The following is a 13,817-nucleotide window of genomic DNA, read 5'->3' on the forward strand; positions in this document are numbered from 1 at the left end:
TGTACACAATTACCTGTGCTGTACAGCTGGCGCTCATTCACAATTACTCACCGCTCTCGAACCACGGTCTCGCCCCGCCTACTCCACTACACTGTTTATTGCTCAAAGCCAAAGTTTATGAAAACACGTGCACTGAGAGGGGTACCAACCAATCACAACACACTGAAAAGCGGAAGCTTGCTGATATGGTATGGTTGGGACATCTTCACACACTCTAAGCGGGGAACCAATCACGACAGACTGGGTCAGCTTTACCAATCAGAGCGTTTCAGAAGGAGGGAATATACACAGTAGTTCTGTTAAAAGGGGGACAGCGGTGAACAACAGTTTTGAAATTTGTGAATTTTAAAGATTTGTTTTTAGAAACATGAACATCCATTGTAAAACACCCAAAAAACATAATCAAAGCTTCAAAAACAGCAAAGACTGGCTTCTTTAAGAGCGCCTTATAAGAAATTGTGCTTCTTGGCGCATCCACACCAAGCTTTTCCTTTACTTATTACACAGAGAGAAGGGCAGCAGCACACGTGCAATTTATTAAAAAACAAATAGAGTACAATGTAAAAAACTATTATTGTGTACATGAAGTAATTTTTACTACTGAACTCGTACAAAACAGAAGTGTTACTTACTGGACCGAAAACCCCCATACGTAACAACCAAGAATACTGCTTAACTGTTGACGGATACTCCATCTATTGGAGCCATGTCGCCAACACCTGTAAAATTGGATTGTTCCATCTTAAGAAAATATCTAAACTACTTCATATGCTGTCACTGTCAGATGCAGAGAAATTCATTCATGCAGTCATGACATCAAGACTAGATTACGGTAATGCACTTTTAGGTGGTTGCCCTGCAGGCCTATTACAAAAACTTCAACTGTTTCAAAACGCGGCAGCTCCAGTTCTAACACGACAAAAAAGTATGAGCATATAACCCCAGTTCCGTCAACCTTGCACTGGTTACCTATAAAGCATCGCATTAACTTTGAGATCTTGCTTATTACCTTTAAAGCCCTAAATGGTCTAGCGCCGCAGTATTTGAGTGAACTTCAGTTTTATTACAGTCCTCCATGTGCATTACGCTCTCAGGCATCCTGTCAGTTGGTAATACCTAGAATTTCAAAATCAAGTGCAGGTGGTAGATCCTTTTCTTATCAAGTGCCTTAACTTTGGAATATTCTTCCCTGCACTGTCCGGTACAAATGATGTACTTGTTGCATCAAAGAGTGCGAAACAGTACTCTACTCTCAGCCAGTCTTGTCTCTTTGTTCCAAGGTTACTTGACACGCAGTATGAGTTATTGAAGTTACTTCAATAACTCATGTACTGCACTGTACCTTTAATAACCGCATCAACTCATCTACTGCACTGTAACTTTAATAGCTAATGTCTGTAACTAATGCACACTCAAGTCACTTGCACTATTGTATAGTCTATATTGTTATCTGTTCATAACCACCTGTACATTAATGTTCACAGTATATAGCCTTTTGTCTATATTTTTCATAGTACATACCGACTGTCACATTTTCATAGTACATGGCCATTGTATAGTATTTTCCTAATATTGTATTCTGTATTTATTCACACTGTATATCCTGCACTTGCTAATTGCACTTCCGGTTAGACCTAAACTACATTTCGTTACACTGTAGTTGTATATGTGTAATGACAATAAAGTTGAATCTAATCTAATCTAATCAGTATGCAGTTCATGCCCAGACCTTATGATAGAGCTGGATAAAGGACGCGGCGACTTGACACGATTTTTCTACAACACTTCAAATGGTATTAGATTGTTAATGATAATCTTAAATCTATAATTTACCTTATTCGTAAGTTTATTTATTTAGCCTTGTTGGGCAAGCACTGTTTCAAGCACTTTTGCCAGAGGGGAACTGGAATCCTCTGGTTGGGCCTGGGTTCTCCTGAGTTTTTTTTCTTGATTGGAGTTTTGGGTTCCTCGCCACCGTTTACATACTGTTTTGCACTATTTGCCTGGCCAGGGGGGCTGCTTTAGATTTCAGAATTATTTTTAGATAATTAATATTGCATATAGGAATTTATAGTCCGCTTTATATTTGACCTGTGGTTCTCTCTGCTTTATCTCAAATGTGTGCTTCCACTGTGCTTGTGTGCGAGTTTGTTTGCGTGTGTGCGTCGATGTGTTTAAGTATGTATGCATATTGTGTGTGTGGAGCATTTGTATGTTTGTCTTTTGTGTTTTCACCTTTTTCTTGTTTTTACAGGTGTATGATTTAAGTCGTTTTACTTGTAGCCAATGTGTCTCATATTCAGCTGCTTTGTTACAATGAAAATTTTAAAAAGCGCTATATAAATAAAGTTGAGTTGAGTGAAGCAGCTGTACATGTGACATGTTGACTATAAGCAAATCAATTGAAGTAATATATATTTAAAAATAAGAAAAAGGTGAAAACACAGAAAACAGACATATCCACATACAAACGCTCCACACACACAATATGCACATGTTCTAACACACATAGACATAGACATACACCCACGGACACACAGACAAGCAAGCGCACACACAGACAAGCAGGCGGACACACACAATGGTGGCGAGGCACCCAAAAGTAAAATCAAGAAAACTAAAAACTCCAGACCCAACCTGGGGATTCCAGCTCCCCTTTTGCAAAAGCTGCTGCTTCTGCACAAGCTCGACAGTGCACAACAAGGCTAAATAAAAATAAATAAATTTACTAATACGGTAAATTATAGATTTAAGATTATCATTAATAATCTAATAGTATTTGAAATTTTAAAACCCTCTTTATCCAGCTCTATCATCTTAGCTCTTGTCAGGTTGCCGCTTCCCATTCTACGCTCTACCATCAGGTCTGGACATGAACTGCATCCTGCTCGTTGTGGAATCCTTGGAACAATGAGACAAGACTGGCTGAGAGTAGACTACTGTTCTGAACTCTTTGATGCAACAAGTACATCAGTTGTTGTTGGAAGTTTTCCAGGTTCCGGTTAATTGAAATAATGCATCCTAAACCCTCAGAGGATTTATATTCCATAATATAATAAGTGTTTTGTATGCAAGATTAAAAAGATGCGTCTTGATTTTGAAATTCTAGGTATTACCAACTGACAGGATGCCTGAGAGAGTAATGCATGTGAAGGACCGTAAGACAATAGAAGTTCGCTCAAATACTGCGGAGCAAGACCATGTAGGGCTGTATAGGTAATCAGTGCAAGGATGACAGAACTGGGCTAATATTTTCATACTTTTTTTGTTCTTGTAAGAACTCGATCTGCCGTGTTTTGGACCGGTTGGTGTTTTTGTAATAAGCCTGCAGGGCAACCACCTAACAGTGCATTACATTAATATAGTCTTGATGTCATGAATGCATGAATTATCTTCTATGCGTCTGACAGTGAAAACATATGAGAGAAAAACGCAATTTTACAGGTGTTGGCGACATGGCTTTCACAGCTTTCTGATTTGAGGATGTGGAAAGTGTACTGTTGTTGCCGTTTCTGTGTGCTGGATGCTTCTGTAACCAAAACTAATTCCTTCTATGTGCAAGCATACTTGGCAATAAAGCTCTTTCTGATTCTGATATTTGTAACATCCCATAGTACAACATAACATGTGAATTGTATTCATATGAAAGATTAGACAATATATATTGTCTAGATTAGATTAGATTCAACTTCATTGTCATTACACATATACAAGTACAGTGTAACGAAATGTAGTTTAGTTCTAACCAGAAGTGCAATTAGCAAGTGCAGGATATACAGTGTGAATAAATACTTTACAATGGGCATGTACTATGAAAATATGACAGTCGGTATGTACTATGAACAATATAAACAGAAGGCTATATACTGTGAACATTAATGTACAGGTGGTTATGAACAGATAACAATATTGACTATACAATGGTGCAAGTGACTTGAGTGTGCATTAGTTACAGACATTAGCTATTAAAGTTACAGTGCAGTAGATGAGTTGATGCGGTTATTAAAGGTTACAGAGCAGTAGATGAGTTAGTGCAGTTATTGAAGTTACAGTGCAGTAGATGCGTTAATGCGGTTATTAAGGTTACAGTGCAGTAGATGAGTTAATGCAGTTATTGAAGTTATAGTGCAATAGATGAGTAGATGCAGTTAGTTATGCAATAGATGCAGTAATGCAATAGATGAGTTACAGTGCAGTAGAGAAGTTGGTGCAGTTATTGAAGTTACAGTGCAGTAGATGAGGTAATGCAGTTTTGAAAGTTACAGTGCAGTAGATGAGGTAATGCAGTTATGAAAGTTACAGTGCATTAGATGAGGTAATGCAGTATATATACGGTTTATAATTTTATATTTGAATGCCACTTCAAATTATGGCACATAACTTTTTGTCCTGTTTTTTGTTGTCTTTGACTTATCGAGAACGTTATCTGGAAGAACATTCGCACTAAATATTCAAGCATTGCGGGATGTCAGGTGAGCATGCTGGAGCTTGAACTCCCTCAGAAAGCAAAGGGGGTTGTGATAGCGTTCTATGAGAACGTAGCCAGCCGTAATTGCAACACCACCGCCGGACTCAGGGACTCAGTGACGAGTCTGTCACACCCAAGAAATTAGCTTTTTTAGATGCTGTGAAATGACAGGTAGAGTTGTGTTTCATCCGCATAACAGTTATAGGAAAAGACATATTTCCGAATGACAGATCCTTGGGATGTCATGTAGACAGAAAAGAGCAACGGTCCAAGCACTGAGACCTGAGGTACCCCTGTATTGAGATGTTGGACTCGGACACCTCCCCTCCCCAGGATACTATAATGACCTTCCTGAAAGGTAAGACCTGAACCATTGTAGAACCATTCCAGAGACAGGAGGGTCGACAGGAGGATGTGTTGGTTAATGGTGTCAAAGGCGTCAGATAGATCGAGTAGGATGAGTATAGAGGAGTTAGAGGCTCTAGCTAGTCTCAGGGAGGTCTCAGCGAGGAACTGGTCGAATTAGACCGGTTCCTCCACCCCTCCCTGATTTGCGTGGGCTGTGGGAGAAAGTGTTGTAACTGGAGAGGGCAGCCGGTGTGGCATTGTTCTCCGGCTTGATCCAGGTTTCAGTATATGCTAAAAGAGAAAGACACAAATGTTTCTCAATAGCTGTGAGACTAGACGAGAACAAACGCGACGTCAACACGTGACAAGGCGGTAGTAAACAAAGCAACTACACTGCGTTTAAACTCAATAAGACAATTTGTGATTGTAACAGCCAAATCAAAAGCTGTTTTATTCACAGGTATGGGCTTTTCGTTAAATAATGAATTCATTAATTAAACATGTTAAAGGTGGTGTTTGCGTTTGGAAGCTGTTGCTGTGAACCCACATCATGCGGTTCAGGGAAATTCCATGCAAGTAAAACAGACCATAGATAGATTAAAACAAAATCCATCAGAATTATCCCAGGAATATTAAGAGTGGCCAAACTACACATTTGTGAGTTCAGCAACAAAACAATCCTGGACACTGCACTCCCCGCTTTGCATTATTAAAAAAAATGCCATAAAACACGACTACATAAACTAGTCCTTTGGAGACAGAAGAAGGATACAGTCCGATATGGGCCAGAAGAAGGCCTTTGTATTCTTGTCACGTGTCACTTTTACCTCAATCTTCCTGACAACACCGTCCTTACTTGGGAGAGTTTTCATGACTATACCCATTGGCCACTCATTCCTTTTAAGCTGCTTTTCCTTTGGAAGAATGACATGTCCTTCCTTCAAGTTTGGTTTGCTGCATTGTCACTTCTGGTGACTTTGGAGTACGTTGAGGTACTCTTTCTGCCATCTGGCCCCAAAGGTGTCAGCAAGAACTTGAACTGTCTTCCAGTGATGTCCAAGCTTTGGAGAAATCCCCAGGTGGACTTGGAATTGCTTTGGCTTTCTGGGTGAGTAAAGTCATGGGTTTCAAGATCAAGGGGGCATCAGGATCTGAAGAAACTGATACCAACGGCCTTGGATTGACAAAAGCTGTGACTTCAGCCATTAACGTCATCAGGATCTCATGAGTCGGTTTAGGATTTCCTGCTTGTAAGAGCATTGAGTCTAGAATGCATCGTGAGATCCCTATCATACGCTCCCATGTGGGACGAGAGGGGAGGATTGAACACCCAGGAGCACTTCTGTTCGCGTAGTCATGTACACATGTCTCACCAGGCTTTGGAGGACTCTGCTTTAATTCCTTGGACCCACCAACAAAAAAGAGCATTATTGCAACTTGAGGTGCTCAGAGCTTAAATAATTTCAATATGGATGGCTCTTTTAGACATGCAACTAAACAAGACTGCCCATATCTTGCTGTTGGCTTGACCACCTCTAGTGCTCAAGTGTGTTGTGTGTTGTAACCTCCCATTGACCGAACACATCTAGGCCAACATAAGAAAGTGGGGGGTCGGACTTTCAGCGGGAGGATCTGCCATGATTTGCTACTCTGTTCTACCTCGAAGTTTTCTGCAGATCACACATTTGTGGAGGAAGCTGCTGCTGGATCTCTTCGCATAAACCACTTGCTTTCACAGCTCCCTCAGTAAAGTGTCTTCCTTGGTGATTTACGGCTTTTTGGTGATGGCGAATGAGCAGTCTAGCAATGTAATAATGTTTACCTGGAATTAGAAGAGGATTGGCTTTGTGACTCAGCAGCTTTGATTCTGATAGACGTCCTCCCACCCAGAGTAGGCCTTTCTCGTCCATAATTGGATTTAGCTTGTAAAGGGAACTTTTGCGTGGTAAGTCTCATTTTGTCTTGATGCATTTAATTTCTTCACCCTATTATTTACTCTGGAAGCATCCAATGATTGTGTACTCTGCCTGAGTCAAGGCTTCACCTGTTAGGCTTGCTTTGCAGAGGTGCCAACCTTTACAACCGTCCATATCCTTGTTTTTGAAACTCTGTGATATGTGACGAAGGAAGGCCACTGTGTTGATGAGGGTGGTCCAGTTCGAGAAACGTTCAAACCGTGAGGAACCTAAGCCCTCTAGAGTAGTTCTGGTCACAAGCACTGTTACATTCTGTCTTATTTCTACATCTGACTCGGGGTCAATGAGTCCAAAAGGGCCTTTTAAAGGAGATAGAGTCTTAAGATCGAGAACCATGTGGTAATAGTGATTTTCTCTGCTGCCAGAGACCGCGAGCCATTGTCTGCAGGTCTGCAGGATTGTGCTCCGTGGGAACATACAAAGTTCAAAGGAAGTGGCTTGTGAGATGGAAATTGTAACATACATATGTATGACGTGCAGTGACTTGAGACTCTGTAGTGAATCTTCTCCATTCATTATACATATCTTGCGGCAAGGGAACATCCCACTCAAGGTTTCTGCTGGACAACTCTCTGAGAAAAAGTCTGCCTTTAATAGTTACGGGTACAAGCAGTCCAAGTGGATCATACAAATGGTTAACTGTGGAGAGTACCCCACGGATCCTGTTACCTTACAGTCTTTGGCTTGGTGGTTGATAGAAGCTAGGCAGCGATTGCAGATATTGTTGTCTTTGAGCAACTATTTCCTATCCTCAAGGAGCATAATCCTAAAACCCCCTGCATCTTTTAAGTGGATGGGGTTTGTAATGTATGGGACACTGTCTTTTAATGTCTTAGACTGTCTTTCATCCTTCCAATACTTCTATCTTGTGCACTGTAACTGATGGTTTTGGTGTGTTACCTGTTTGTTTCCCTTTCTATATGTAAGTGTAGAATTGTTAGGTGAGAGGTAAGTTGTGGTAAAGCTTGGGTCATTACTTGCTTTAGCCTGTCCTTTCACAAACTCCAAGAAGAATGAGAAGAGTGGAAAGCTAACATTATGGTCCTCTTTGAACTTTGTTCCTACCATAGTCCACTTTTCTTGAAGGTGAAAGGGCAGCTTCTCCACAATTGGATTTACAGCCAGGGGATGCTGTATCGAGGTAACTTAAACCAGGTAAGTATCCAACTAGTTTTGCAGCTTGCAGTTCACTCAGGAGATCTGACAGGTCGCGAAGCTTGAGAGACTCCTTGCTGGAGAGCTTTGGGAAGGTTTGCAATCTTGAAAACATGGAGTTTTTATTGCTTCTGGAGAGCCATAGCATTCTTCTAGCCTTTTCCATATCATGTCCAGACCGGCAGGTGGGTACTTTATATTAACTGGTTTTAACCTCTTAGCGTGTTCAAAAGACTCTGGGCCCAGCCACTTAAACAGGAGGTTAAATTATTCACTATCCGTAAAACCAAGATCTCTGGTGGTACTCTGGAATGTGGCTTTCCAGCTCAGGTCTCTCACTGGCTTAACGTCAAATTGAGTCAGTCCTCCAGTTACTAGTTACTACTTTTTGCTAAGAATCCTGCAAGATCACTGATTGTACTGTCAGCATTATTTGAACTTGTCCTCTGCTGTGGTTGCTTGGCACCATCTGGTGGCCAATTCGGGTAAAGATTTGCTTCTTGTTTGGCGTACAAAGGTGTGTACATTCGTGACTGTTTGAATTGTTCTTCTTCATATGTCATTCCATGTTGAAATGTTTTTACATTTTCCTTAGCCAGATCAGTGTAACTGTGTTTGTTTATGTATTCACTCACTTTTTGTTCTGTAGTTGTTTGTAGTGGTAAGAAGCACAGCTCTTCACCTTGCCCTGGAATGGCATACTGAGCAGCAGCACACTCCCATCACCTCCACTTTAGCTATGGCTGCATCTGCTTCTTTGTGAAGATTGAGTAAATCAAGAGTTGCCTCGAACCAAGAGTTGGCTTTAACTGTGCCATTTCCATTCTAATATCCATCTCTTTCTCAGCATAGGCTAATCTGGCTTTTGCGGCTTGAGCTTCTGCAGCGTGCTTGCTGCAGCCATGCTGGCTCTGGTTAATGCTAACGACTTTGAAGATCCTGCTGATGATCTAACAGTCATTTTACCTGACAAACTAGAGGACTTTTCTGAGTTAGAGGAGTGCAACGATTTGATTTCCTTGTTGTTTTGAGTTTCAGCTTCTGTTTTTTCCATGGCTGAGCTTATGATGGCTGAGTACGACTGCAGAAGTTAAATGTGTTTTACTCACTTCCAGTAGTTTATTGTGCTCCCTCTCAGAGTGTTATGATTTCACTGTACTGTTGCACCCTATGTGACCCCGTGTCCTATATTGAGATTCACAGCCAGCTAAACTCTCTCTTGCATCACTTCCTCCAAGGGACAGACAGTTGTTGTATTTGACCAGGATTTAATGCAAAAAAGTGTGAAACTAAAAGATACAAACATAAAATAGTATTTGGCTTTGGCGAAAGTTCTGGCACTGCTGTGAGAACAAAATTGACTACTGTTTTTGGAGGGAGAGAAATGTTGACTATGACCCCAAGAACACCATCCCTACAGAGAAGCACAGTTTTGGAAACATTATGCTTTAGGGCTTTTTCTCTGCTATGGGCACAGGATGACTTCATCGCATTCATGGGGCTGGGAGATGGTCCAGTGTACAGTAAAATCTTGGACGAGAACCATCTTGAAGTTGAATCTAATCATCTAATCTAATCTCCCCTTAACTAGATCACTGAAGATGGGTCGTTCATGTTTCTTTAACATGACAAAGACCCAAAACATATTGCCAAGACAACAAAAGAGTGGTTTAAGGAGAAGCACATTAAATATCCTAGCCAGTATCTAGAGCCTAGTCCTATAGAAAATCTGTGAAGGAGGCGAAAACTCCAATTTGATGAGCGACAGCCAAGAAACTTAAAGATGGACAGAGGAGTAGACTAAATTGTATCCTGACGCATGTGCAAACCTGGTGACCAACTATCAGAAATGTCTTAAATCTGAGTTGACAAGGGTTTCTCAGCAAAGTACAAAGTTATTTTTTCTCTGGGAAAAAATACTTATTTCACTGACTGAAATGCAAATCAATTTATAACCTTGTATGACATTTTTCCACCTGTTGTTGTCTCTATCAGTCAAAATAAACCTACCATAAAAATTATAGTCCCTTCATTTCTTTGTAAGCAGGCAAACTTACAAAATCAGCAGGGGATCAAATAAATACTTCCCTCACTGTGACTTCTTCAGCCAGCCACAAGTTTATTATCAATAAGAACATTAGGTTTAAGGTTTATGTGCCAAGTAGAGCTGGACAAGGACCATGACGGAAGCTGCGCGTTGCACCGGTCTCACATCTCTCACGGAGGAGAGTCATGGAGGAGAGAGGACCAGGCCTGGAGTTTATGTTATGTTTTATTATGTTTGTGTGGCCGCCAGTTGACCCTGAGGGAGCTTTCGGCACTTTATTTTCGTATTGTTTTTTGTTTATGTTATAAAAAGTTGGTTTTACGTTCACTGGTTCCTGCCTCCTTCTTCCTATTCCTTGAACATGTTACTGTATATTTAATAGTAAATTCAAAATTAAGGTCAAACATCAATGAATAAATAAAAGACTGATTCCATTTCAAAATGTAAAAGCGATCAGTAAGATGTAAAAATTACAGAGTAATACCTGCACACATAGCAATGGCTTTGTAGGTTCTGCCTACATAATTCTTTCAAGAATTTACCTTTTCAGCTGCCCTACAGTTGTATATCTTTATTTCTATGTTGTTACCCACTGGAGCTCCCCTTTCGATTTGAACATTGTGGCTTCATTAAATCAGAGTATTCAGACATTTTTTTATTCAGAAACCACATTCATGTATGCTTATGCTTGCTTTGTGATTGTATTTTATTGATTTTATAACTTTGTTTTGCTCTCTGTTTCACAGATTAAATTCCTACTTCAAGTTCTTCATTGTCAGAGACCCCTTTGAGCGTCTCATATCTGCTTTCAAAGACAAGTTTGTGAAAAACCCACGATTTGAACCTTGGTACAAACATGACATTGCTCCAGCCATCATCCGGAAATATCGCAAAAGGCACAGTGATGATGCTGAAAGTGTAGGCTTGCGATTTGAAGACTTTGTTCGGTACCTGGGTGATGGACCAGGTCGACACCATTTGGACAGGCAGTTTGGTGACCATGTTATTCACTGGCTGACGTATACTGATCTATGTGCTCCTTGTGATATTTCCTACAATGTGGTGGGACATCATGAGACTCTTGAGCATGATGCTCCATATATACTAAAATCTGCTGGTATCGCTAACCTGGTGTCATACCCCAACATTCCGCCTGGGATAACCCATTACAATCGCACAAAGGTGGAAAACTATTTTACTGGAATCGGCAAACGAGATGTTCGCCACCTGTATGCTCTTTACCAGGGAGACTTCAGCTTATTTGGTTACCCAAGACCTGACTTCTTATTGGATTGATAAAAATAGATTGCTTTTTTTTCTGTTGGGGACAAGAAGTGTTGTCTACCAAGGAGTATAAAGTTGCAACAAAACTAGTGTTTACCTGTCTGAACAACAAAATTGGTTTTGCAAAGTCGTGTCTTTTCAATGCTGATTTAAATCCAAATTAATATTTTTACAGATAATTATTTATGTATCTTTGCTCTGTGATCTGCAGAAGGGAACTTGAATTACCATACACATAAGAACATGCCTGCCTAGAATTTACCCGTTATGTTGACTTAAGATAGCATTCTTTAATAGTAATATCTGTAGTTGCCATGTAATGAGAATGTACCATTAGATTTCTAAGAAGCGTTTGTTAATTTTGCTTAAGTTTTTTGCCTTAAAGAACTCATTGGGGGTTTCTGAGGTCTCCTTGGTTGACTAAAGGACCCCAAAAGGAATTACTAAATTTCAAGCTTTCTACAAAAGTTAAATAGTTTACCACATTTTAAAAGATGTAATCCTAGAATTTGTTATTTGTATATTTTGTTTTGAAATTAATGTTCTTTCATTAATCTTTAAAAAATAAAATGTTTTCTAAAATGCTATAACTTTTCAAAGTAAATTATTCTATCTTTAATATAATTTCTTAAATATTTGATATATTATGCAATTATACAATATCAACTTTTTCTTATTTAGGGGTTTCCAGGCACAAAGTTTTTAATAGCCCATTTTTTTTTATTGTGGAAGGCAGTGATAATGGGCCCGAGCACCACAGTGGAAGATCTTCCAATGTAGCAAACCTTTCTCCATCATAGCGTGCTATAAATCTGTGGACCTGGATTGCATTGCTGAGTGCTGTTCTCTACACAGCATCACTGGACATGCTTCAAGCCCCACTGGACCCAAAACAATTAGCAAAAGTAGCACAAGGATGCAGTCTCCACAGTGCTCTTATTCTTCTAGGTGGTTCAACCAGTGATTAAAGCACTGGTTTACTATATTTTTCCAACTTCACTATGTTTCTTTAATGGGTATGCTCAATGAAGACATGCAAGATCATTACTGTTTGTGTTTTATCAGTTTAGAAATATTATGTTTGTTGATATGTGTGACTTTGGTGAAAATCAGATCACATTTCATGACCAATTTAAGTCGAAAACCAGTGGTTCACTTACTTTTTCTTGTTCTTATCCTCAGCCTATACATAATTTGCACAATCCATCTGTATTGTATGCATATGGCACTTAATCTCCTGTATGTGTTCATACACATATGTATATTGTCCATTACTCTTTATGTTATATCCATAGTACACAAATCTGTTTATTATGTTGATAATATTGTATATATCCCCCTGTAATTATCCCCTTAATACTGCTCTTATCTGTACATATTGTTTTATTATTGCCGGTTTATTGTTATTTATTCTCAGGGTAGACAAAGATAATTGAATCTGTCCTAAGTTATAAGCACCTATCTAAAAATTCTTGCAACCAGTCACAGAAGAGTTCTCCATTGATTGTTTGCAGTCCACTTAATTATTTCAGTCTTTACATTATAAGTTTTATTGACAACAATAATCAATGTTACACTTAATATACTTGATTATAAGCACAAAGTCTGCAAGTATCAACCTAAAGTTCTAGGCAACCCAACAATCTAACAATCTAACACCGTCTAAAATCATCTCATCTCAGTCTTTTATAGACAGTCTGTCAAGTCCCAACTCTTCTGATGTCATCGTGAGCTTGGTAACGCCTTCAATATTGACCTATATAATGGCACCTGGTTCCGTATTTGTTGTCTTTGCGCTCTCTTGTGCTGCCTTCTCCTTCGTCCTGCCTGCAACAGACAATCCCTTATCTGATGGAATGTAATGCTGCTTTTTCTGGTAACAGATATCATTCTTGCTAATAGGGCTGAGTGATATTCCCAAAAAAGCATATCACGATCTTCCTAACAATGAATCTCTATCCACGATCTGAATTGAAATCAAGGGCTGTTAATAAACAAAGTGTAATACAGGGCTGTATAGGCTAAACATTTGTACAGTTAGCACAAGTGTTATATTCTTTAAAAAAACAAATGCAGATCATCACATAAATAGACTGGTTAACGAAAAGGATATATATAAAAATCTATCAACTAGGGCCATACAATCTTTGTTTAACCTCTTCTTTTAATCGTTCTGTGTTGTCAATTTTTTTACTATGCAATAGTAATATATTTTTCCACATAAAAATTCTGTAGCATACTATAGTATTTACTATGCCTATAGGAAACTGCAGTACAATTCCTAGATAATATAGTGTTTTTGAACCTTCCTATAGTAAATATTAAAGTATACCAAAGTTTTTTAAATTACTACAAGATTCCCACAATTTGTTATATCAAATAATACAGAACTCTACAGTATTTTTTTCATTTGAGCGTTTAGATTAATCTGTGTTTTATTTTTGACATGCAACTCTGGACATGATATTAATGTGTTTATGTCCTCATACAGTGAGACATACAAATCCATGAGCATCCGTGTCAAGTCAACTCAACTTTA

The 13,817-nt window shown here is 39.2% G+C and overlaps 1 protein-coding gene across 3 annotated transcripts in view; it reads left to right on the forward strand.

Annotated features, from left to right (window-relative positions):
• The window catches only part of chst10 (carbohydrate sulfotransferase 10), a 34,592-nt gene extending 22,724 nt beyond the window's left edge, over positions 1 to 11,868 (forward strand). For all 3 annotated transcript variants that reach the window (XM_056767156.1, XM_056767165.1, XM_056767148.1), the window contains one exon: positions 10,741 to 11,868. In XM_056767156.1, coding sequence (XP_056623134.1) covers positions 10,741 to 11,290 — 550 coding nt within the window. In that variant the 3' untranslated portion in view covers positions 11,291 to 11,868. The remainder of the gene's footprint in view (positions 1 to 10,740) is intronic.
• Positions 11,869 to 13,817: the final 1,949 nt, after the last annotated feature.

Source organism: Triplophysa dalaica, chromosome 2 (genome assembly GCF_015846415.1).
Source record: "Triplophysa dalaica isolate WHDGS20190420 chromosome 2, ASM1584641v1, whole genome shotgun sequence".
Taxonomy (NCBI): domain Eukaryota; kingdom Metazoa; phylum Chordata; class Actinopteri; order Cypriniformes; family Nemacheilidae; genus Triplophysa; species Triplophysa dalaica.